Consider the following 23,250-nt stretch of genomic DNA (forward strand, 5'->3'; position numbering starts at 1 on the left):
TGAATGCCAATGCGAGTCATATTTGAAACTGCTGTGCATCGACTGGAGTGGTTTGTAATTATATATATATATATATATATATATATATATATATTTGACGTCCAGACCAGCGCAGTTTCAAATGTTGGCAAACAAAGAAACAAATGATAGGGATGCGATAAAATTGTGCGATAAGCAGCCATGATTGGTTGAAATACGTCCTTTCATACCGTTTTATTGGTCAAAAGTAGTATGACGCAGTAAGAGTGTAATAGTCAGTATAAATTCTAGAGAACATGTCTGTGAACACGAGGCTCCGAATAATGTTTCCAATTGGGCCCTCAACTCCTGAGGCTAGCCCTGATACTGACAGTAAACAGACACTCTTGTCTTTGACAAAATACGAACTCACGAACGTGACGTCCAAGAAACGTTTATGTCCTACGCCGGCTTCATTCTGTTACTGTGGCTACTAGTAATTCTTCATATGGTGTGAACTTGGATATTTACAGTAGAAAGAGTCAGTGCGACCAGGATTAGAATGTATGCTATATACGAATGTGTGTCGAGGCCTGTAGAAGAAATTAACAACACGAACAAGCAGGCAGACACAAGGTCGTCCGACTATTCAGCTCGCTCACTGAGTTATTACGTGAGTGAAACATCCTGCGTGAGGACGCAGAACAAGGCGCTGGCGAAAACCACCTGCTGTTCAAGTAAGTTAGAGCCAGAAATAGACTACAGACCGCGTATAAGACAGTGTACATACTGTGGCGAATGTGTTTTATCCAAGACTGCTACCTATACTGGTCTTTATTTCATCTTCCTTAGCAACATAAACAATGGCTTTATTCACAGCACTGAATTAAAAACTTTTTCCATGACAACCAACACATTAGCAACCATAAAATCCATACATTCATTCATTTATGACTTCTTCACAAGGATTACATTACAAAGAAAAGTCGTACAATTTAATAATCAAATTTAGATACTAATCATGGATAAAATATTCTATAGCACACGAGAGTAAACAGATTTTGTGCGCTCGTGGAAATTATCACTCTCGGCTTCGCCTCGGGCGCTAAACTTTCTACTTGCTCATAAAATCTAATTTTACTCTCTTATAATTGCATTACTACTGTATTAGCCATAATAGCAATACTGAATATAATATAATGATTATTACTTTTGCTTTTCGACTGAACTACATAATAATAGAGCAAACACAAATATTATGATTAAGTGAAGTGAAATAATAACTGCAGCCACCGGTGTAGCTCAGTCGGCTGAGGTTCTTGCCTGCCGATCCGGAGTTATGCTCGGGCGTGGGATCGATTCCCTTTGGGTGATTATCTAGTTGATTCTTTTCCGATGTTTTTCATAACCGTAAGGCGAATTACAGGTAATTTAAGACGAATCCTAGGCCTCATCTCGCCGAATACCATCTCGCTATTACCAATCCAATCGACGCTAAATAATCGACTAATTGACACAACTAAAATAGCAAACTAAAAAAAAAATGACAACTGCTAGGCTAATTCTACTAATGGTGCCATTAAAATAATTGTAGCCAGATCATATCTTCACATGAAAATATTACGAATAAAATTTTTATAAAACAAATAATAATAGAGCGGTAGTATTATATTAAAAAACTGTATGTGTGTGTATCGGTACATATATGAGAATCATCATGATCATCATCGTGAAATCGTTACTAAAATCAATATTAAATATTGCTAAATTCAGTGCTTACACCTTTCGTCAATTCTCAAATTCGAGCCTTGCAAAATAATCTGACCATCTGGGATTGGAATGGTTATCAAGGGCTGCAATACTTTATAAGAAATTGGAATTCTTTACATGTAGACTACAGGAAGAAGCGTAAGGTGTTTAAAAATAGGCTTAAAACTATTACTAATAGAGAGGAATTTTATTCATTAAGAAATGACAAAAACACAGACAGTGATAGTGATTTGAGCTGTTGTGACAGCGAAGTGTGTTGTGGCAGTGAAATTATAGTGTTATAATGGAAATAAAAAGTTTGTGAAGTCACAGTGACAAGTATTGTGCCAGTGCAGTAAGTGAAGTGAGAGTGAAACGAGTTAAGAGAATGGTTATATGTGCTAAAATATACGTGTGGAAAGTGTCAGTTATTAAAATAGTATCCAACAACATTTCCGAACAATGTTTTATCCAGAACCACCCAGTAGGCTTACAGTTATTCACAAGGGGTACTCCGTTGTATTTCTAAGAGGAAATCAACCAGATTCCCGCCAGTAAGTGAAGAAACAATTGCGCGCGTCCGTGAAAATTTCTCACGTAGTCCGCGAAAATCTACCATCAGAACTAGCATAGAGCTACAAATACCGAAGTCAACTGTGTGGAAAATTCTAAAGTTGATGCAGGCCCTGAAACCTGAGGAGAAATTGTTGCGACATTATTTCTGCAACAGTATGTTTTTCTGTCCTTCATAGCAGCCATTTTGTATCAACAATGAACAAATATTACAATTTTTTCTCTTGTACGAAGGAGTGGGTGTTCGAGAATAAGGTGCTTAGAAAAATATTTGGGGCTAAGAGGGATGGAGTTGCAAGAGAATGGAGAAAGTTGCACAGCATAGAACTGCATACATTGTATACCTCACCTGTCATAATTTTATTAGGAATATTAAATCCAGATGTTTGAGATGAGCAGGGCATGTAGCAAGTATGGGCGAATCCAGAAATTCATATGGAGTATTAGTTGGAAGACCGGAGGGAAAAACACCTTTGGGGAGGCGCAGACGTTGATGGAGGATAATATAAAAATGGTTTTGAGGGAGGTGGGATATGATGGTAGAGACTGGTTTAATCTTGCTTAAGATAGGAACCTATGGCGGGCTTATGTGAAGGCGGCAATGAACCTCCGGGTTCCTTAAAAGCCATGTGTAAGTAAGGAAGTAATTAAGTAAGTAAGTACGGACGAGGGACCTGAAGGTTTGCACTGCAGCCTGAGGCTTAATGTGATGCAGCAGTCTTATTATACAGGGTGGGTTAAAAGTCACTTTCTGTAGGCTAAACACTTCCTTACATTTAATTACATTCAATTTATATTTGGCTATACATTCCTTTACAGATTTTGTTCAAAATGGAGGCGTTGTTTCGCGATACACAATTCACAACGTTTAGACACTGATTTACAGATGGCAGAACATAACTCACGATTTTAATCGATTTTCACGAATGACTGTTCGATCATCTGTCGCAACTGATGCAGATCGCGCGGCTTCTGAGCAAAAACATAATTTTTAGGATATTTTACAGCGAAAAATCACATGGCGTCAGGTCGCATGATCTGGGTGGCCATTCTTGTGTATCACGATGTCCAATCCATTCATGGAATTGATGGTTCAAGAAGTCCCTCACTCCTACACCAAAATAAGGTGGTGCTCCATCCTGTTATATTAACTGCATATCGGCAAAACGAGTGCTGGTTTCAATATATGTGTATGTATTTATTCACACTGCAATGGGTATATACCCGGTGGCAGTGGTAACTAATTACAATCAATAATGACAATAATAAACTTATTAATTAAAAATACAATTAATAATAATAATAATTAATACTAATACTAATAATTATAATAATAGTAATAACAACAACAACAACAACAACAACAACAACAACAACAACAACAACAACAGGGAATATACTAAATTAAATGAAACGATCACTTAAAATAACATTTGAAATATTCTAATTTGTAACTTAAAACTAAGATCGAACTAAAACCCAAGAGTATATGTTCATATCTGCACAAGTACCTTTCAACATTACACTCATTTCTCTGTCAACTCACTCACTGCACTGGAACTACGACACATTTCACTGATTCTATCCTGATTTCACTAACACTTCAAAAACATTTCACTGTTCAAATTCTTTGCACTGCCACTATAAACTATAACATAGGAAAAACAGTTGACGCACGGACATGGTTGCTAACCCACCACTTATTACACCAGCTACTCGTTTGTTCAAATTATGACATCTGTATATGTGTACAAGTATGAAGCCTAAGAACGAATACCCCACACCTGTGGAGCAAGGGTAGCGCGTCTGACCGCGAAACCAGGTGGCCCGGGTTCGATTCCCGGTAGGGGCAAGTTATCTGGTTGAGGTTTTTTCCGGGGTTTTCCCTCAACCCAATACGAGCAAATGCTGGATAGCTTTCGGTGCTGGACCCCGAACTCATTTCACCGGCATTATCACCATCTCATTCAGACGCTATATAACCTAAGATGTTGATAAAGCGTTGTAAAATAACCTACTAAAATAAAATAAGAACGAATATTGGGGAAAGCGACTTTTGACCCATCTTGTTATGTGATGTACTAAAACAAAACTTTCTGAGTTTCTCTTTCTATCTGTATGAATTTTAAGTAGCTATCTGAGATTCGTTAAACTTAAGTTATACGTGTTAGAAACCCGAAAGCTCATTTGTGTGAGCTCTGTGGTACTTTCATTGTGTGTGTGTGTTTTATTTCTATTTATTCGAAATAACTTCTTTTCCAGTTATATCTATTTCTCTGCAACACACTAACGATCTAATTAATTCTGATTGTTGAGATCTTAGTCCATTTTATCTTACCTAAGAAATAAATCTTACAGCTATTAAATGCAACATCACTTATCGATGGCTACAAAAATATTGTAATTTAATGTAATTTCACTGCTATTTATATTAACTATGTTATTAATGTTAAAAATTGGACAGTTAAGTAACATTTTGTCCTCGAGTATTTTACATTCATCCTGAGGTATTCTGTATAAAAATTTGTCTACTTTGAGAGAAATTAATTTTTAAACCATTTTTCTGATTCATCTGGTAATTCAAGTTACGTGGTACCACTTCTTAGCCTTTCACATACTGTGATATGATGTTTATTGAAATTTATGGTGTCATATTTTTAATGAAGCTTACATTATCATCTTCAGCTATGTACAGATACGGACATAAAATCTGGAGCTCCCTTATTGTTAGGTATGTTTCGCATACAATACACTGCGCATGTAGTCTACAGCAGCCGCAGCGAAAATGTGATCCACTGTATAACCTGCAACGTGCATAGCACCTATGGAGGGAGGCGGACACCCGAAGGAAAAGTGAAGCAACTGTCTGACTTATTAATGGATTTTTATTTTCCTTACGTCAAGCACTTAAATATAATTTTATACAGTACAAGGCTACAAACTAATATTTAGTACGTGTAACGAAGAAAGAAATGAACAAGAAAACATAGGACACATTATCACAACCTAAAATTAACTGTCTTCAGAATGTCTCTGCAACAGAATTTCAAAATCAGGAATTATGTCACTTAATGCCAGTCGTAGTTCATCACGAAGATTTTTGTGTGTCAGTCGTGATCTAAATTTCATTTTTACTATTTTCATTGTTGAAAATAATTTTTCACAAGCGTAAGTTGTAGTGAACATGGCTTCAACAGGGCAAGCGAAAGAACGAAGCTTCGGATATTTATTTTTTGCCAAAGATTTGAAAACTTCAACATTTGTCAAGTCCTTACATCTATCTTTCATTTAACATCACATTGTAAATCTGCGAGTTTAAATTGAAGAGCTAACAGCATTATTCGTACATCTGCTGAAAAGGATCGACGTACTGAGAGGATGATGATGATGATGATAATAATAATAATAATAATAATAATAATAATAATAATAACACAACCTTTTAATGTTTCATGAGTAACATGTAGTATAATGCCGTTTTATGTTATACAACCGTTTTCCTCGTAATACTTGTGAACAAATCATACATTTAATATTCACATCATATTGGCAGCAAAAAAATGCGTCCTCCCATCCTACTTGAAACTTTCGTTTTTGTAGAGAGACATTGCGACGATACGCCACTCGCAGGTCAGAGACAAATACAAATGGAACGGAGTTTGACTCCAGTGAGTGAGAGGGTGGGGATTTGGGGGAGGTAGGAAGCAAGAGAAATGCAAGCTATCATTGCAACCCACAATGTGCTCGCGAGTCACATTTTCGCCTCGGATGGTCTACAGTACAAAAACCATTGTATATTATGCTACTTGTGAACAGTCGTACAACATTTTTGGCTGCATAAAAATGGACTCCCATGAAGAATCGCTCCAAATTTTAATTCCGTATGTGTACAAGGATAGGTACTTCAAATTTTGTACAGTAAGAATTTCATGTCCTCTTATCCTGTGGTCAAAACAATAGAAACAATTAGTTAATTTTCATCATGTTTATAAGCAAACCGTGTTCTTTATTCGCAGCCACAATAAAGTAAATTCAACGACGAGATGGAGATACCGTCACTTGACCCCTGGTGGGCCATTGTGATCTTAGCATTGGGTGGCCTGTTATACTTGTACTTAACATGGTCCCACGACTACTGGAAGAAGAGGGGAGTGCCTTATGTAAAGCCACTGCCTCTTTTTGGGAACCTTACGGATTCTATGCTTATGCGCAAGCAACTTGGAGAAGTGTATGAAGATATGTACTGGTAAGAACATCTCGTAAAAAAGTCCTGCATGCTGTATGACAAGTAAAGCGATATGAGCCAGAGATAAGAGCTCAAGGTTAGAACAAGAGTTAAAAAACGCATCTTAGAATTTCAACGGAATTGAATAAGTAGCCCTACTTCTCTTTTACACAAAACTGAAAAAATAGATTCAAGTTCGGATCCGGACTTTAACACTGGCATCATAGAAAAGTTTTCCTCGCAATAGTGGTCCGTGGCTTAAAAGTTTTCGGAATAGGATGGGTTTTAAAAGGAGATCAAATTTTTAGCATAGTTTTCTTCAGGAGGAAAGTAAAGCTGATATCCCTCAACGTACATTTAAGGCACGTAACAGATGCCTGAAATACCCGGTTTTTGAAAGGTGACTCCATATTGAATTTCAATGGTGAATCCAAGTAGTTACAAATATCATTTTAAGTAAGATCTACAGCACTACTACACTACTTACAGCTATGATGTACCAAAACACTATTACTACTACCACCACTACTATTACTACAACCACTACCACTACTAGTACTACTACTACTACTACTACCACAACACTAGTGCTACCAATACTACCACAACACCAGTACTACCACTACCGCTACCAGCACAACACTACTAGTACTACTACTACTACTACTACTACTACTGTTATGATGTACCAAAACACTATTACTACTACCATCACTACTCCACAACCACTACCACCATACTACTACTACTACTACTACTACTACTATGATGTACCACCACAACACTAGTGCTACCACTATCACCACAACATCAGTACTACCACTACCACTACCAGCACAACACTACTACTACTACTACTACTACCACCACCACCACCACCACCACCGCAACATTACTACTACTACCACCACCACAACACTATTACTACTACTACTACCACCACAACACTACTACTACTACTACCACCACCACAACACTACTACTACTACCACCACAACACTATTATTATTACTACTACCACCACAACACTATTACTATTACTACTACCACCACAACACTACTACTACTACACCGCCACCGCTACTACTACTACACCGCCACCGATACTACTACTACTACCACCAACATACAACACTACTACTACTACTACTACTACTACTACTACTACTACTACCACTACCACCACAACACTACTACTACTACACCGCCACCGCTACTACTACTACTACTACCACCACCATACAACACTATTACTACTACTACTACTACCACCACCACTACAACACTACTACTACTACTACACCGCCACCGCTACTACTACTACACCGCCACCGCTACTACTACTACTACTACCACCATACAACACTACTACTACTACTACTACCTACTACTACTACCACCACCATATAACACTACTACTACTACCACCATACAACACTACTACTACCACCACCACAACACTACTACTACTACTACCATCACCACAACACTACTACTACTACTACCACCACAACACTACTACTACTACTACTACACCGCCACCGCTACTACTACTACACCGCCACCGATACTACTACTACTATTACTACTACCACCACCATACAACACTACTACTACTACTACTACCACCACCACAACACTACTACTACTACTACCACCACCATACAACACTACTACTACTACTACTACACCGCCACCGCTACTACTACTACTACTACTACTACTACTACCACCACCACCACCATACAACACTACTACTACTACTACTACTACCTACTACTACTACCACCACCATATAACACTACTACTACTACTACTACCACCATACAACACTACTACTACTACTACTACTACTACTACTACCACCACCATACAACACTACTACTACTACTACCACCACCACCACAACACTACTACTACTACTACTACTACACCGCCTCCGCTACTACTACTACTACTACTACTACTACTACCACCACCATACAACACTACTACTACTACTACTACTACCACCACAACACTACTACTACTACTACTACTACTACTACCACCACCATACAACACTACTACTACTACTACTACTACTACTACCACCACCACTACAATTAAGAGTACTGCATTTTTCTGATAATGCGTTAGAGTTGATGGACTCCTATCTTCGTGAACGCCAACAGTGCCTGTCTATTAATAATCGTTATTCCACTTGGCGTACCACGAAGACTGACGTACCACAAGGCTCTGTCCTAGGTCCTTTACTATTTTCTATTTATATTAATGATATTTCTTCTAATCTAACATCCTGCCGACACCATATTTATGCTGACGACATACAAATCTATCTGCATACTCGACCTAACTACATAAATGACGCCATAACTAAAGTTAATAATGACTTGAATTCTATATCCATATGGTCGAAAACGCACGGACTTAATTTAAATGCAAGTAAATCGCAGACAATCTTAATAGAACATCAAAGATCGAAGTGTGACAAACAAAATTTGCCACCGATAATTGTAAATTATACTACTATTCCATACAGTACGACTGTGAAGAACCTTGGTATTTATATGGATTGTCACCTGGAATGGAATGAACAAGTGAATCACACTTCCAAAAAAATATTTTCCATTATTCACTCATTAAAGCGACTGAAGCACTTTCTTCCTGATAAATTAAAATTAATCCTTGTACAAACACTCGTGATGCCACACTTTGACTACTGCGATATTATATTAAGTAACCTAAATGCAAATTTGAGCAACAGGCTACAACGTGTGCATAATGCGTGCGTCCGTTATATTTGTAATATTCGTAAGTATGATCATGTTTCCCCGTCTTTCCAAACTCTGTCTTGGCTAAGGCTAAGCGATCGACGAGCCCTGCATTCTCTTGTTCTCTTATTTCAAATTCTGCGCACCGCTACCCCAATCTATTTGGCTTCTCGTTTTCAAAATTTATCCGCATATCATCAGCTAAGTACAAGATCTCATGATAACAATTTACTCATTATACCCTACCACAAGACATCTTTATATTCTTCATCCTATACAGTTTCAGTTGCTAGAAATTGGAACTCGCTTCCGAGTGATATAAGGGGTTGTTGGATAGTAACTTCATTTAGGTCAAAATTACATAAATTCTTACTTAACAGATGAATTGCTGATTAATATTTGTTACTTATAATGAAACTAACATCTGTCCATTCTTATTATTATTATCTTTAATTTCTCTAAATAGATTTACAAAACCTCTAATGGCAATTACATTAATGTTCTCATTATAGAAATAGAAATATATATATATATATATATATTTTTTTTTTTTTTTCTCCCTGTAACATAGTGCTAGTAAGCTTATATTAAATTAATTTTCATCATTTTACTAGCTATCTCAAATATTAAATTAATTATAATTCATTGAATTAAATTAGCTCATAAATTAAGTTACTACTTTACCTTATAGATTTATCTAAATTTAAATAAATGTGTAGTGAAGAATATTGCTGGAGAACCTTTTAAGTGTAGTGAAAATATTTGTAATTTAAATTTATGTATTGTATTGATTAAGGCTGGTTGAGTGGAAGAGAAGGCCTTATGGCCTTAACTCTGCCAGCGAAAATAAAACATTATTATTATTATTATTATTATTACAACACTACTACTACTACTACACCGCCACCGCTACTACTACTACCACCACCATACAACACTACTACTACTACTACCACCACCATACAACACTACTACTACTACTACTACTACCACCACCATACAACACTACTACTACTACTACTACTACTACTACCACCACCATACAACACTACTACTACTACTACTACCACCACCATACAACACTACTACTACTACTACTACCACCACCATACAACACTACTACTACTACTACTACTACTACTACCACCACCACAACACTACTACTACTACTACACCGCCACCGCTACTACTACTACTACTACTACTACTACTACCACCACCACCATACAACACTACTACTACTACCACCGCTACTACTACTACTACTACTACCGCTACTACTACTACCACTACTACCGCTACTACTACTACCACTACTACTACTATACTATTACCACCACCACCACCACTGGATACTTCTTATAGGAGGTATGTTTTGTGTCTAGTTTATAACGCGCGTAAAACTGTTTAGTTTTTCCGCGCATTGAATTTTTGTACTTCTTTCTTCACTCAAGTCCCTAAGGTTTTTACAGTTTTCATATTAGAAGTATGCATTTTTTCTGCTTTTACACAAAATACGAAACTATCTATAAGATTTTTTTCAATCTCAAACTGCTTCCAGGTTAAAATGTCCATATGCAAAAATGCTCAGTGCAAAATGTCCAACGAAAAATGTCCATGGAAACATGGACACACGTGTCCAGTCAGAAATAGTACATTGTTGAATGTTCATGAACAAAATTGTTCAATGCCTTGTGCTGCATTATAGCAGTTAAGTTACTAAGCAAATTATGAATAGTAAGTTTTGTTACAAACTTTAATAAACATAATAGTTCAAATCATTCGTTCGCAAAACAAAAGTAAAAGATGTATACATATTTTAAGATTTGGGTGCCACATTTAGTATGTTGTTAGGCGATGAGGACGTAATCGAACTGGCTTACTACATTCAAAGTACATATGTGACGTGCTTAAGAACGCAGAAGAGCAATAAATTTGAAACATGTATTTAGAAACACTTCATGGGCACAAAAGAACTAATAACGCAGTAAAAGCGTTCCATAGTAAATTCCAAAAGGTGGTAGTATCTGGAAGTGTCTGCAGCACTTAGAGCAGAACACTACAAGAACGAAATAATTATGATAACCCGAATCTAAACAAGCCACGAAAACATTAGGCCTGCTATAAACAGAACATATTACCAACCATAGGAGAGTAGAAAACACAGTAAGGAGGTAAAGTGAACATAGAATAACAATGTTAAACGTTTTCTTTTCATGATATATCATACAACTTAAATAGTCTTACACAGCTAGAGGCACAGGACGAAAAGGTTGAGCAATATGAAACATATATTGGACATTAATGTAAATTAGTGGACATTGAATAAATTGGACATTTCTTCCAGTAGGCGTTTACTTGAATGAACATTAATAGGCCTACAGAGTGGACATTTCTGTATATGGTGATTTTGCATTGAACATCTTAACCTCCGACCCTCAAACTCATTAAAATAAAATCTGACTGAAATTTATTTATTTTTTTTTAACTTAAGATAGGTCAAGAAATATTTATTTTCCCCAAAACTAGGCGGTGTATTAAAATCCAATACTACGTTTTTTTACAATATAATAGTGATGTTGCATGTAAATTTTAAAATTAATTGGATGTAAATTGTGGCAGAGGTAATGACTTAAAAATGGGTACTTTTTGTAAAAAGGAATAATACAAAATTTTGTTTTTATAAAATTACATATAGTATGTAGGATTTTATGTAGCTACATTTGAAATGTAGGGGAGACTGTTGTACCTTTAGCATAGTGTACCTTTGAACATTTTTTGTTTTTTAATTTTTGCTACTACCTAGAGAACTCAAACTGAAGTAGATTGTAGAGAAAGCCGCTAAGTAGTTCTGGTCGTAGTTTCAGTTTGATTTATTGCAAAATGTTAATTCCATGGACAAAAGAAGTTTTTTAGTACCAAAAGTAAATATTTCGTTCATTTATATATGTTTTCTAACACAAAACCAGATTGCATTTGTTAATATCTTCCAAGTACGGTGTGTTCCCTATCATCTGGTGAGTAATAACATATTTTAAATTCCATGACTTAATCGAATCTCTAGTTTTGGGAGCCATATTTGTTTAAACGTGCATCCTCTTGTACCTTTGAACACAAAACATGTTGTACTATGGAACATGTTCCAAAGTACACGATACTATCGGTTTTTGTTTTTCTTTCATTTTAAGATCATGCCACGAAGTTAAGAGGCCCCTCAATTGATCCGGATGCCTTGAAGAAAGCTGTTCAAGCAGTTATTGCTCCTCCAGGAAATAAAATCTCAATCAGAGGAGCCTGCTCCGGTTTGTGATGGCAAATACATTTTAAATATGATTATCAGTTTTTACAGCTATGTTCTCACCTATTTTCCATGTGTTTCAACTTACAAGAGGGTATGTTCCAAGGTACACGAACCTATTGTACCTTCGAACACATTACATATTCCTTTATTTTATTTTTTCCATCCTTGATAGATCTGTAGAACAGGAAAATACATATAGGAAGTTGTAAAGCAATACTCAATAATTATTTCAATTTTTTTTTCATTTAAAAAACTCAATTTCTCAAAATTAAAAAAAAAATAAAACGTGAAAAATGTTTAAAGGTACAACAGTCTCCCCTATCAAATTGATCATTTCAGCAGCGTCCACCTGAAATCACTTTTGATGAGTTCCTAATTAAGGCTTTCTATGGAAGAAGAACTTAACCGCAAAATGCTGAATTTCAGTAACAGAGCGTCAAACATTTTAGATCTCGTGTAACAGGATGGCGCAGAACGACATTAAAGTATTTCTAGAGGGCGCTGTATTTTAGAAGGAAATAATATTTTGTCTGGATGCAGTTGTGCTGTTAAGGATTCAATATATGCTGAAATTGGAAAAACGACATAACGTAGGCCTAGGTTAAGTTGTTATTACAGGGAACGCCTTAATTGCACTTTGCAGGTAATAATACCAATAATTAGCTGCCGTAACACAAATTATGTAAATGATTCCTGAATAACAAGGTAACAGAATCAGTTCATGTTTAAAGATGTGTATGATGGTTGTAAATAATGTAATTGCAGGAAGCTGGATGGTTACAAATATGGAGGGATATTCAAATTTGGACAACCGGCTCTACTAGTACGAGACCCGGACCTAATCAAGACAGTGCTTGTCAAAGACTTCGTCAGTTTCCATGACAACGATGTTGAGACCAATGTTGACCAGGACCCCATGTTTGGACGAAATCCATTCGTGCTGAAAGGCGAGAGGTAATAGCTATACTAAAAATTTATGTTTAGGTGTCTAAAATACGCTAAAAGTATAAGAATAGGCTCGTCAAATAATAAAATACATATTATAAGAGGCTCTCAAGATGCTGTTTATCCTTCCTTTCAAAAATATGGTACTCAACTCCAATCTGTTTCCTGAAGACTAGTGATGGGCGAAGTTGTTCTTTTCTCGGAACACTTCCGACTGTTCCGGTTCCAGAAAAATACAATGTTCCAAACAACAGTTCCGAAATAACAGTTACAGGTAGAGATGAGTCGAAATCGTTCATTGATGCGAGCTATTTCTTTGACTCTCGCTTCTTTTGAGGAGTCGTTCAAAAGAGTACCCTCCCTTTACCCCAGTGATATCAAAGTAAGCGCATTTTTCTGACCTTGACGTCGTGCGCGGGCATCAAGCGCTAAGTATGGAAAGAGGAAGGGTTGTGTATATGAATAAGCAGCCTGTTGGATTACGAAACTTCAAACGGAACGTGAAATTTTATGTCGTTATTCTTATATGTCTTCTTTCTGTTTGATATTATCTATATTCTCTGTAAAACAAAAGTATTAATATCAATTTCTTAATATTGCAGTTGTGTTTTAAATGCTAATAACATAATAAAGAGTTAAGAGGGAATATTCACATAAATTCCATAGTAGTACAATTATACTGTATTAAATGGATGAAACACATCATTCATAAAGAAAGTGATATCCCAAAAAAAGAGATGAGTATGATATGAGAAGTTGGAATTGATATTGATGGTACCTTTAGCCTTATAAAAGTAATCAATAAACTAATCAAAACAATATTATAGTACAGAGCAAAGTTACCTAGGTGCTGTAGCCTATATGTTTTAAGTGTCACTAATATTCCATAACAAAACTCTTATCGAATTATGCTTTTAAGGTGATATTGGTGAGCAACTTCCTATCATCAGAATATTAAATTATTTTCTCGAAATGTGCTGAAGCTATAGAGCTGACATTTTTACAACACATGGGCACGTATCTTTTGCTTATGATGTAACAGTAGTTACTTTGTTAATTCATTTCCTTACAAACAATTTCCATGCGAATATTTTCAAAATTATCAATACGCTATCTTCAGTAACACGTATTTACAATATATTAGATTTACGAAAATATTCTGTAAGGCTACTAAATAAATAGGCCTATATATATGAAAATTTCACTTTTCTATAAAAAGGAGTTGAGAAAATATTTCTTTTGAATAAAAAAAAAATGAAACTTGTGAAAAATGAGCATTGAAATTAAAACTTACATTTTTAGAATGCACTTATACTTCTCAGACAAATCTAAAATTAACATGGATACAGTTTTAATAAGTTCTCTTCCCTTTATCCATTGAATCAGTGCTGGCCATCCCTGAATATAGCTCGACCAAGCGGCATATACCACCTCTTTCGTTTGTCTCTTTCCTTTCCGCTGTAAAGCGCTCAGGCTCTCCTGAGCTCTAAAGCGCGCGTTTGCGCCTATGGGCATCAATTGACATGACTGCACCCCAAGCAGCTTCCACATAGCGTTGGAGCACTCATTGCTCGGACTCCTCTTGAAATACGTTATCGGCATGACATAAAGTAGCACACATGCTTCTCAATAGATGACATTCCAACGCACATTCGAATGGGTTTTGGAAACTTGCTGTGTATGCGGGCAGAAGCTTCATGTTTAGTAAATAAACAGCTGTTGAATACAAGGTCAGAATGCAACACTTAGTTTTGGTACATAAAGTCATAATGACACGGTAGCCAACTCAAAAATTTAACATGACTTTCCAGTAAAAGTGAAAAGTGTAAACTCCATTTTTGTTCTCCGTGTTACATAGAAAAAAAGATTAAAATCATTAATACTTATTTTTACTTTTTTTAATGCTTAGTTATAATAATAATTACTAGTGTTGTGGAATTTAATCGACTAATCGATCAATTTCTGTTATAAGATTAATCGATCAAAAATATTTAATCCAATAATTGAGTCGATTAAAATTAATCAGTTGTACTTGATATTAATTATAGTTTTGTTAATACAAACTCATACTAAAAATTCAGACAATATTTCTCTCTCGGAAATTGCTTACTTCAAAGCACAATACTACTGTTATTATAAATGTAAACCAGATAGCGTAGAGAAAATCTTTCCACAAACATTTCAGAAAGAGATGGAGTTATGAGGACATTGACCTAGCTTACCTCTATTGAAAGTTGAAACGCAATGCGAAATCCTTAATAGGTTTTATGGTTTTCCAAGAAAACTTCCACCTTGTTGTCAGCTGATCTTCCTAGCTTATGAAATACTTTTCTGGGATTCGTCCCCCTCATTCCTTATAAAATAGTCATGTCTACACTGTGTGCAAGCGAGAGCGTAACTATCTTCTTTTTCTAAAATCTGGCAATTCGGATTACAATAGGGGCTAGTCTTCTGTTTCGACCGCTGTACTTTTGCAGATGCTTGCAGTTTCTGTACTGAGTTCGTATATGACGGTTGTGTGTTTAGTTTGATAAAAAAAATCTGTCTTCTGTGGTCTGTGAAAAGTGTAAACTCCATTGTGTCATAAGAGAATTTGAGAGGTAAACTCGGTGAAACGTTTGGATTTAAATTGAACGATCATGAAGAAGTACTTGACAGAAAAAAAGTTCTTTTTTCGTGTTTAGTGATGCAGGAAATATTGTTACTAAACGTAGAGCGGCACTTAATTCGGAGCATGTGAGTGCACTCACATGTTTAAAATCATGGATGAAGCAGTATTAACTAGGCGAGTCTTCATACTTTTTGTTATTTATGTTTGTCTCGAAAATTCCCGGAGAAATTGACACAATAAATTATAAGCCTCATAATAAATATGTTAGTAAGTAATTAAAATAGTTGTTTTGTAATATAATGATACAATATATACAGATATACATCATTTAATACGCTTATCACGAACACAAGTTAAATTTAGGTGTAACAAAAATTGTGTATTACAGTATATTAAAACATTTTTTTAACTCAATCAAAACTCGATTATTCTATCGATTAATCGATTAAATTCAAATAAGCTTAGTAAATCGGTTAAATATTCTGATCGATCGACGACACTAATAATTACATTATAATTTTATAAATAATAAAATAGTTATAACTATATATTTATATATATTAGCAGTAGTGAAATCTGAAACCCCCACACTGGTTTAGTAAAATATTAGAAACGCATCTGTACCTCTGTAATAATTTAAACTTCGCATCGCACCTCGCTCTGTGTCATTAGTGTCATTACTCATGACCACATTCCAAGGATTTCAATTTCCATGCTTCCCCACCCATCCACGTGATAGTTTCAAGTTCCAACTTGTTCCAACATAAAGCTGGGTCCACACTATACAACAAAACACGTTATATAACAAAGTTATATAACTTGTTGTAGAAACGGGAAGAAAATGTTATAGAACATAAGTTTTTTGTGTTATATAGCAAGTTATATGTTTTTTTTTTATTTTTATTGGGTTATTTTACGACGCTGTAACAACATCTAGGTTATTGAGCGTCTGAATGAAATGAAGGTGATAATGTTGGTGAAATGAGTCCGGGGTCCAGCACCAAAAGCTACCCAGCATTTGCTCGTGATGGGTTGAGGGAAAACCCCGGAAAAAACCTCAACCAGGTAACTTGCCCCGACCGGGATTCGAACCCGGGCCACCTAGTTTCGCAGCCAGACGCGCTGACCGTTACTCCACAGGTGTGGACTATATGTTATGCATCGGGTGTCGGTAAAGATCAAAGGATGTTATAAAACATCGTTATATAATGTGTTTGCGCATCATGTAACTTGTTATAAAACACACCCGCTGCATAAAACGGTACGAGCGGAGTCTTGCTGGAATCATCACGTCATGTGTTTTGCATTATTGCGTAGTATCTTGTATGCATCCTCTGTGCGCTTCGCGTGATTAGGCCTATTCAACTGTGTTTGAAGTCAACTTGGCATAATGGAGTGAACAAGACTGCAACTTGTGACTTAATTGAGCTGTTCAGAGAAAAACCAACGTTATGGGATCCGACTGATATGGACTACAGGGTTGTTTCCGATCTCTGATAACAAATTTGAATGACATCATGTGCGTCAGGAATCACACCGACATGACGGCTGCATTGCGGCGAAAGGTGACAGACAAGTAGTGAGTGATTTCATAATCAGGGTGCACGGTGTATCACAGTAGCAATGCCCAAGAAAATCTAACCTTTTTGGGAGGGGTACATAACAACTCTTTCCGATGCCAAATACAGTTACGTGAAAATCATAGGAGTCTGCAAAAAACGTGGTTTCGTTATTTCCAAGAAAGGCATCTTGTGTGTACCTAATAAGACTGGCAAAACTCGGATGGGATTAATTACAGAGTGGAAAAAGCAAGCAAATCCACCTCCAGTCACAAGTCGCCGCACCCCACGAGATGATACAAATTAATTCCATTCGAGCTTTACCAATCTTATTAAGTACATAGAAGATGCCTTTCTTGGAAATAACGAAACCTCGTTTATTGTAGGCTCCTTTTATTTTCACTTAACTGTACTTGACATCGGAAAGAGTTGTTATGTAGGCTACCCCCTCAAAAAGGCTCGATTTTCTTGGGAATTACTGCTGTGAGTCGCCGTGCACTCTGACTATGAGATCACTCACTACTGGTCTGTCACTTCGCGCCACAGTTCAACTGTCGTGTGACTCCTGACGCACATGGTGTCATTCAAATTCGTTATCATAGGTCGGAAACAACACTGTACAGCAGGGATGAGACGATATTAGCTCCCAATCATGGTAGAAGAGCTCGACCTTGATCACGAGCGCATAGCGCATTCACTGTAACGTAGACAACAGGGATGTACAGTACATGCACATGGAGCGAATAAAGGCAGCGATTATTACAATAACTTGCGTTACTAAATTTCTGGCTATGTAATAGGGCTAATTACTCAGTTATTTAATATACATGTACACATATAAACAAATCGCAAAGGGAAGGGGTTTTTTAGGAACAAAAAGAGAAATAGGAAAAGTTAATTGTATGTAAACCATTTTATTGTTAAAAGTAATTATTTATTATGTAAATACTTCACTTCATAGGTTATGAGAAACTAATAGGGTCTACCTGCTCGACGTGTGTGATCTCTAAGTACTTTTGAGTTTTTGTTGAAAAAATAATAATGGCAATATTGATTGAAATAGAGTATATTGATTGTGTGATTGTGAAAATGTAGTCCTTACTCTCCAGTCGTGATTATGTAATGAGTTTTCTTAGAGTGATTTGTGAGATGCACGTAACACGAAAAAAAAAAAAAAAAACAAATTGATTAAATTAAGATATTGAGAGCCATCGTAATTTTCGGGGTCAATCATTTAAGGGGATATGTATGACTTTTAAAACTTCCACAATTTCGGCCAAAATTTTTGAAATTTAAACTATAATAATATCATCTGTACAAAATTTTGTGCAATTAGGTCTAATAGTTTTGAAATTATATGTTTAACTATATTTTATATTGACGTTACTAGAAAAACTCCTTGCATCAAAGTTTTCAGAATGTTTAGTTCATATTTGCTAAAAATCCTGAAAATAGTTATTGGAATAAAAGTGAATTAGCATTTTGAGTTTAGTAATAGTATAAGTTAGAGTGCAATCAAAGATAAAATATTATTTCTGAATTAAAGAAACACGTAGTTTAATAAAAGTAAATATCCAGAAACAAGCAACAAATAAAAGATCAATAATACATTTAAAATAAAGAAATAAAAGGAATCTAGATACTATCTGCTGACCCAAATGTAAATTAATTTACCTTCGAGTCAATTCCGAAATGAATTTATTTCTCTCTTCTCCTGAATAATGCCTATATATATTTTTTTTTCATGTTCCGTGTCATGATGCCGTTTTATGTTGCTTTTTTTTTTTTTTTTTTGCAAATTATATTTTTTTACACAACTAACACTGGACTTCATCACCATGTTCGAAGCATAAAAAATATTGTATCTTCCACACTTCCTTGAAAGCTTTAAGCGCTTCCGTTCCGTCATGATGCGCTGTGTTCTAAGATCTGTACATCATTTAGCAATGTTTACAGATAAAAGAGCTCCGCGCGCGCGCAGCGGGCATAAAATAGTTCTCGCCCGCTAGTCACCATCGCAAGACTGCTGTACAGAGACAGAAATAAAAAACAAAGTTTTTGAAACTTCCATCACATCGAAGTTCCCCCTGCCATCTCCCTTAAGATCTGCTCAAAGTTTATTCCACTGTATTGTTTTCTAGCTTGTAATGATGGTCGCACCCAACATTTTCGTTCACAAGGCCTACTACATCCTACCAGAATCATACAAGCAGCAGCAGGAGCAAGAACTACATGCTCTACACTCGATGCCATTTTCAAACGTGAAATTTAATTATCGAGTTATATAATTCGTTACAAAAATATTATTTTGATAACAACACAAATATAACTTATAACAAGTTAAAGAAACATGTTGCGTATAAAGTTTGTTATATAACGTTTTTGTTATATAGTGTGGACCCAGCTTAAGGAACAACGAGAACAGTGTAGCTGGAGCTATCATGGTTCAACGGAACGGGTTCCGACTGTTCTCTGTTGTCTCGGAGTCGGAACATGCCTTGCGCAACGCAGTAGGGGACTAGTGGGTACAGTGAGATACAAAATATTAAGACATATGTATGCAAGAGATAATTCAAGTGTTTTTAAAATCAAGTGCAATAGAAATAGACATTAAAACATGGAGTATAATAACACATAAACAAAAATTTTAATAGATAAAGGACATAATATACAATACGTGTTTGTCAAAAAAATGCAAATGTCTCACTGTTCCCATTCAGGAGGGTACAGTGAGACACCACAGTGTCTATTAACGGACATTGAAATGATTTACATTTAGGCTATTTCAAAAGAAAGGAAAGCTTGACATGTTCTGTAGGTTTATTTAGAATCATTTTCATGTCTGACTTCGAAACCATTGAAACATCTGGAACATTTGGAAAAGTGAATTTTCCATGACATTTAAAACTTTTGCGAAAAAATGAAATGAACTTTTGGTGACAACAAAGCTTATAATTATAAGAATTTAATGTAATTCTTTATTATTTTTTAACATTTTCTTAAGTTTTGTGAATAATTTTTTTATTTATGAAACCATTAAGACGTAATGTATCCATTATTTTAAGCTACAGTCCCTAAATCGGTTACTAGTATGTTCATTTTTAATGTTAGTTACTGGTAAATGTAATATAATTACAGTTTGTTTTTGCAAATCATTGGTACATGGGAACAGTGAGACGTGTACCCTTCAATGGCATGTCTCACTGTTCCCTTTACGCATAGTTCATTTAAAAATGACGCCGTCACTTCAAAATTGAAACAAGAAAGACGAAACTTTGCCAAACACAATCTCAAATACCATAGTATTAGGTAACAAGAGATTCATATTTATATCTCATTTGTATATCCAATATAACCTTCATTAAACACAAGCCAAAATGTTACTTCTAGAGTGAAAAATTACTAATTATTTTTTCATCATTCGCCTTTATAACTACAATCAAATCGAGTATGAAAATACTGTTACTTTACTCATGCAAGATACAATTCCACTGTTACCAACATCTCAATATCAAAATTTACCATCTAATAAACAATGTCTCACTGTTCTCCCTGTCTTACTGTACCCACTTCTCCCCTACTGCAGGCCCACAACAGCTGTACAAGTTCCGAGACCGGAACAGTTCCAAAATAACTGTTGTGTTTTTTATCCATCTCTACTGAAGACACACTCTACTTTATTCGGATAATAATTTTATATAATTAAATTAATCTATGATCCGATCATTAAATGAGGCATCTCAATGATTTTGTCTTAATTTAAATAAAACACAAAATATTTTATTTATTTTTAAAAATAAATTTGACAAAGAACGTATTGTGATTCTCAGGCAAAACTTTCCGGAATAGCTTTGAATTATAAATGATATGGTTCCAATTGTATTGATTCAAATTGTATGAAACTATCTAGACTCTAGAGCAGTGGTCGTCAGCACTCGCTGAAATGGGTAACGGGTAAGGAGTGTATTGCAATATGTACCGTCGTGCAGAAGGGAGAGAGGAGAGAGAGAGAGAGAGAGAGAGAGAGAGAGAGGGAAAGGATACGTGCCAGCAGCCACGGATGCACTCCAGTGCAATGTTTTATCCGAGGGTAAAAGACTCTAGACGCTGTTGTAGAGTAAGAGTAAAGAAATATCATACCAAATATGTATCTCAAAAATGCCCATTTTGCTCTTTTCCATAGCACGTTTTCTTAAATTGGTTATTCTACGATGCTTTATCAATTACTAAGGTTATCTAGCGTCTTAATGAGATGAAGGTGATAATTCCAGCGAAATAAGTCCAGGGTACAGCGCCGAAAATTATCTAGCATTAATTGTTGTAGGAAAACACCGGAAAAACCTCAACCAGAATTTGAACCCGAGCCCTCTCGTTTCACGGTCAGTAATGCTAACCTTACTCCACAGCGGTGGACCTCATAGCATATTGGCTTAAGGTATCTGTATGTGGGAAAATGGCAGTGGCGAAAAAGAAAATGGATTTTCTTCATAACGTTCATTGCAGGCCATTAGCCTAAAATGTTTAAACTGTAACCAACCTATATATTTTACAATAATATTAAAACCTTATGTCAAACTGACAAAGTCGAAGAGTTGTCTAAATTCAATTACCATTTTACTATTTAATAAATTGCCTGAAGAAATTCACACTTTAAGTTTTAATGTATTTAAGAAGGTAGGTAAGGCGCTCGCCTGCCGATCTGAAGTTGCGCTCGGGCGCAGGTTCGATCCCCGCTTGGGCTGATTACCTGGTTGGGTTTTTTCCGAGGTTTTCCCCAACTGTAAGGTGAATACCAGGTAATCTATGGCGAATCCTCGGCCTCATCTCGCCAAATACCATCTCACTATCACCAATCTCGACGCTAAATATTCTCGTAATTGATACAGCGTCGTTAAATAACTAACTAAAAAAAAAAAGAAAAGAAATTGATATATAGATGGCTTGTTGACAACCTTCTTTATAACATCAGGAAATATTTTGATACTACCGGTAATGTAAATATAAGGTAGATCACCATCTCTCGCTCGTTCGCGAAACTGGTATGTAGCCTATGTCTTCAACATTGAATCCTCAACATGGATGTTAAAAAATGAATACCTGAGCCTTTCCGCAACTAGTGTGCGGCCATTTAAGCTAATTCGTTGGTTTTGAAGCCAGGAACACGACTTGCAAGATCGATTGGAATTTATGGTGAACAAATATAGCATTGGAATACCACGATGAAAATTACAGGCAAGAATGTAGTCGTAAATAAAATACTACCAAGGCACATTGCGAAAAGTTTATTATTATTATTATTATTATTATTATTATTATTATTATTATTATTATTATTATTTATTTTTTTCATCATCACTATTATTATTATTATTATTATTATTATTATCCATGCGTTGTGGGTCCCTATCACCACGGCATGGCGCGTTCTCTGGTTGCGGATAGAGGATCCAAATATGGAGAATAGCTGCGAATATATTGAATAAGCAGTGGCGGACAGCCGGTAATGAGTGGTCCTCCAGCTTAGGGGTTGAGCGAAGGGCTAACCATAAAAAACA

The 23,250-nt window shown here is 35.8% G+C and overlaps 1 protein-coding gene across 1 annotated transcript in view; it reads left to right on the forward strand.

Moving 5' to 3' along the window:
- The first annotated feature begins 340 nt into the window (after positions 1–340).
- LOC138703423 (cytochrome P450 9e2-like) overlaps positions 341–23,250 on the forward strand; it is a 51,186-nt gene continuing 28,276 nt past the window's right edge. Inside the window, exons 1-3 of the mRNA XM_069831269.1 lie at positions 341–695; positions 6,297–6,526; positions 13,346–13,534. Of these exons, the coding sequence (XP_069687370.1) occupies positions 6,324–6,526; positions 13,346–13,534 (392 nt within the window). The 5' untranslated portion in view covers positions 341–695; positions 6,297–6,323. The remainder of the gene's footprint in view (positions 696–6,296; positions 6,527–13,345; positions 13,535–23,250) is intronic.

This window comes from Periplaneta americana, chromosome 7 (genome assembly GCF_040183065.1).
Source record: "Periplaneta americana isolate PAMFEO1 chromosome 7, P.americana_PAMFEO1_priV1, whole genome shotgun sequence".
Lineage (NCBI taxonomy): Eukaryota > Metazoa > Arthropoda > Insecta > Blattodea > Blattidae > Periplaneta > Periplaneta americana.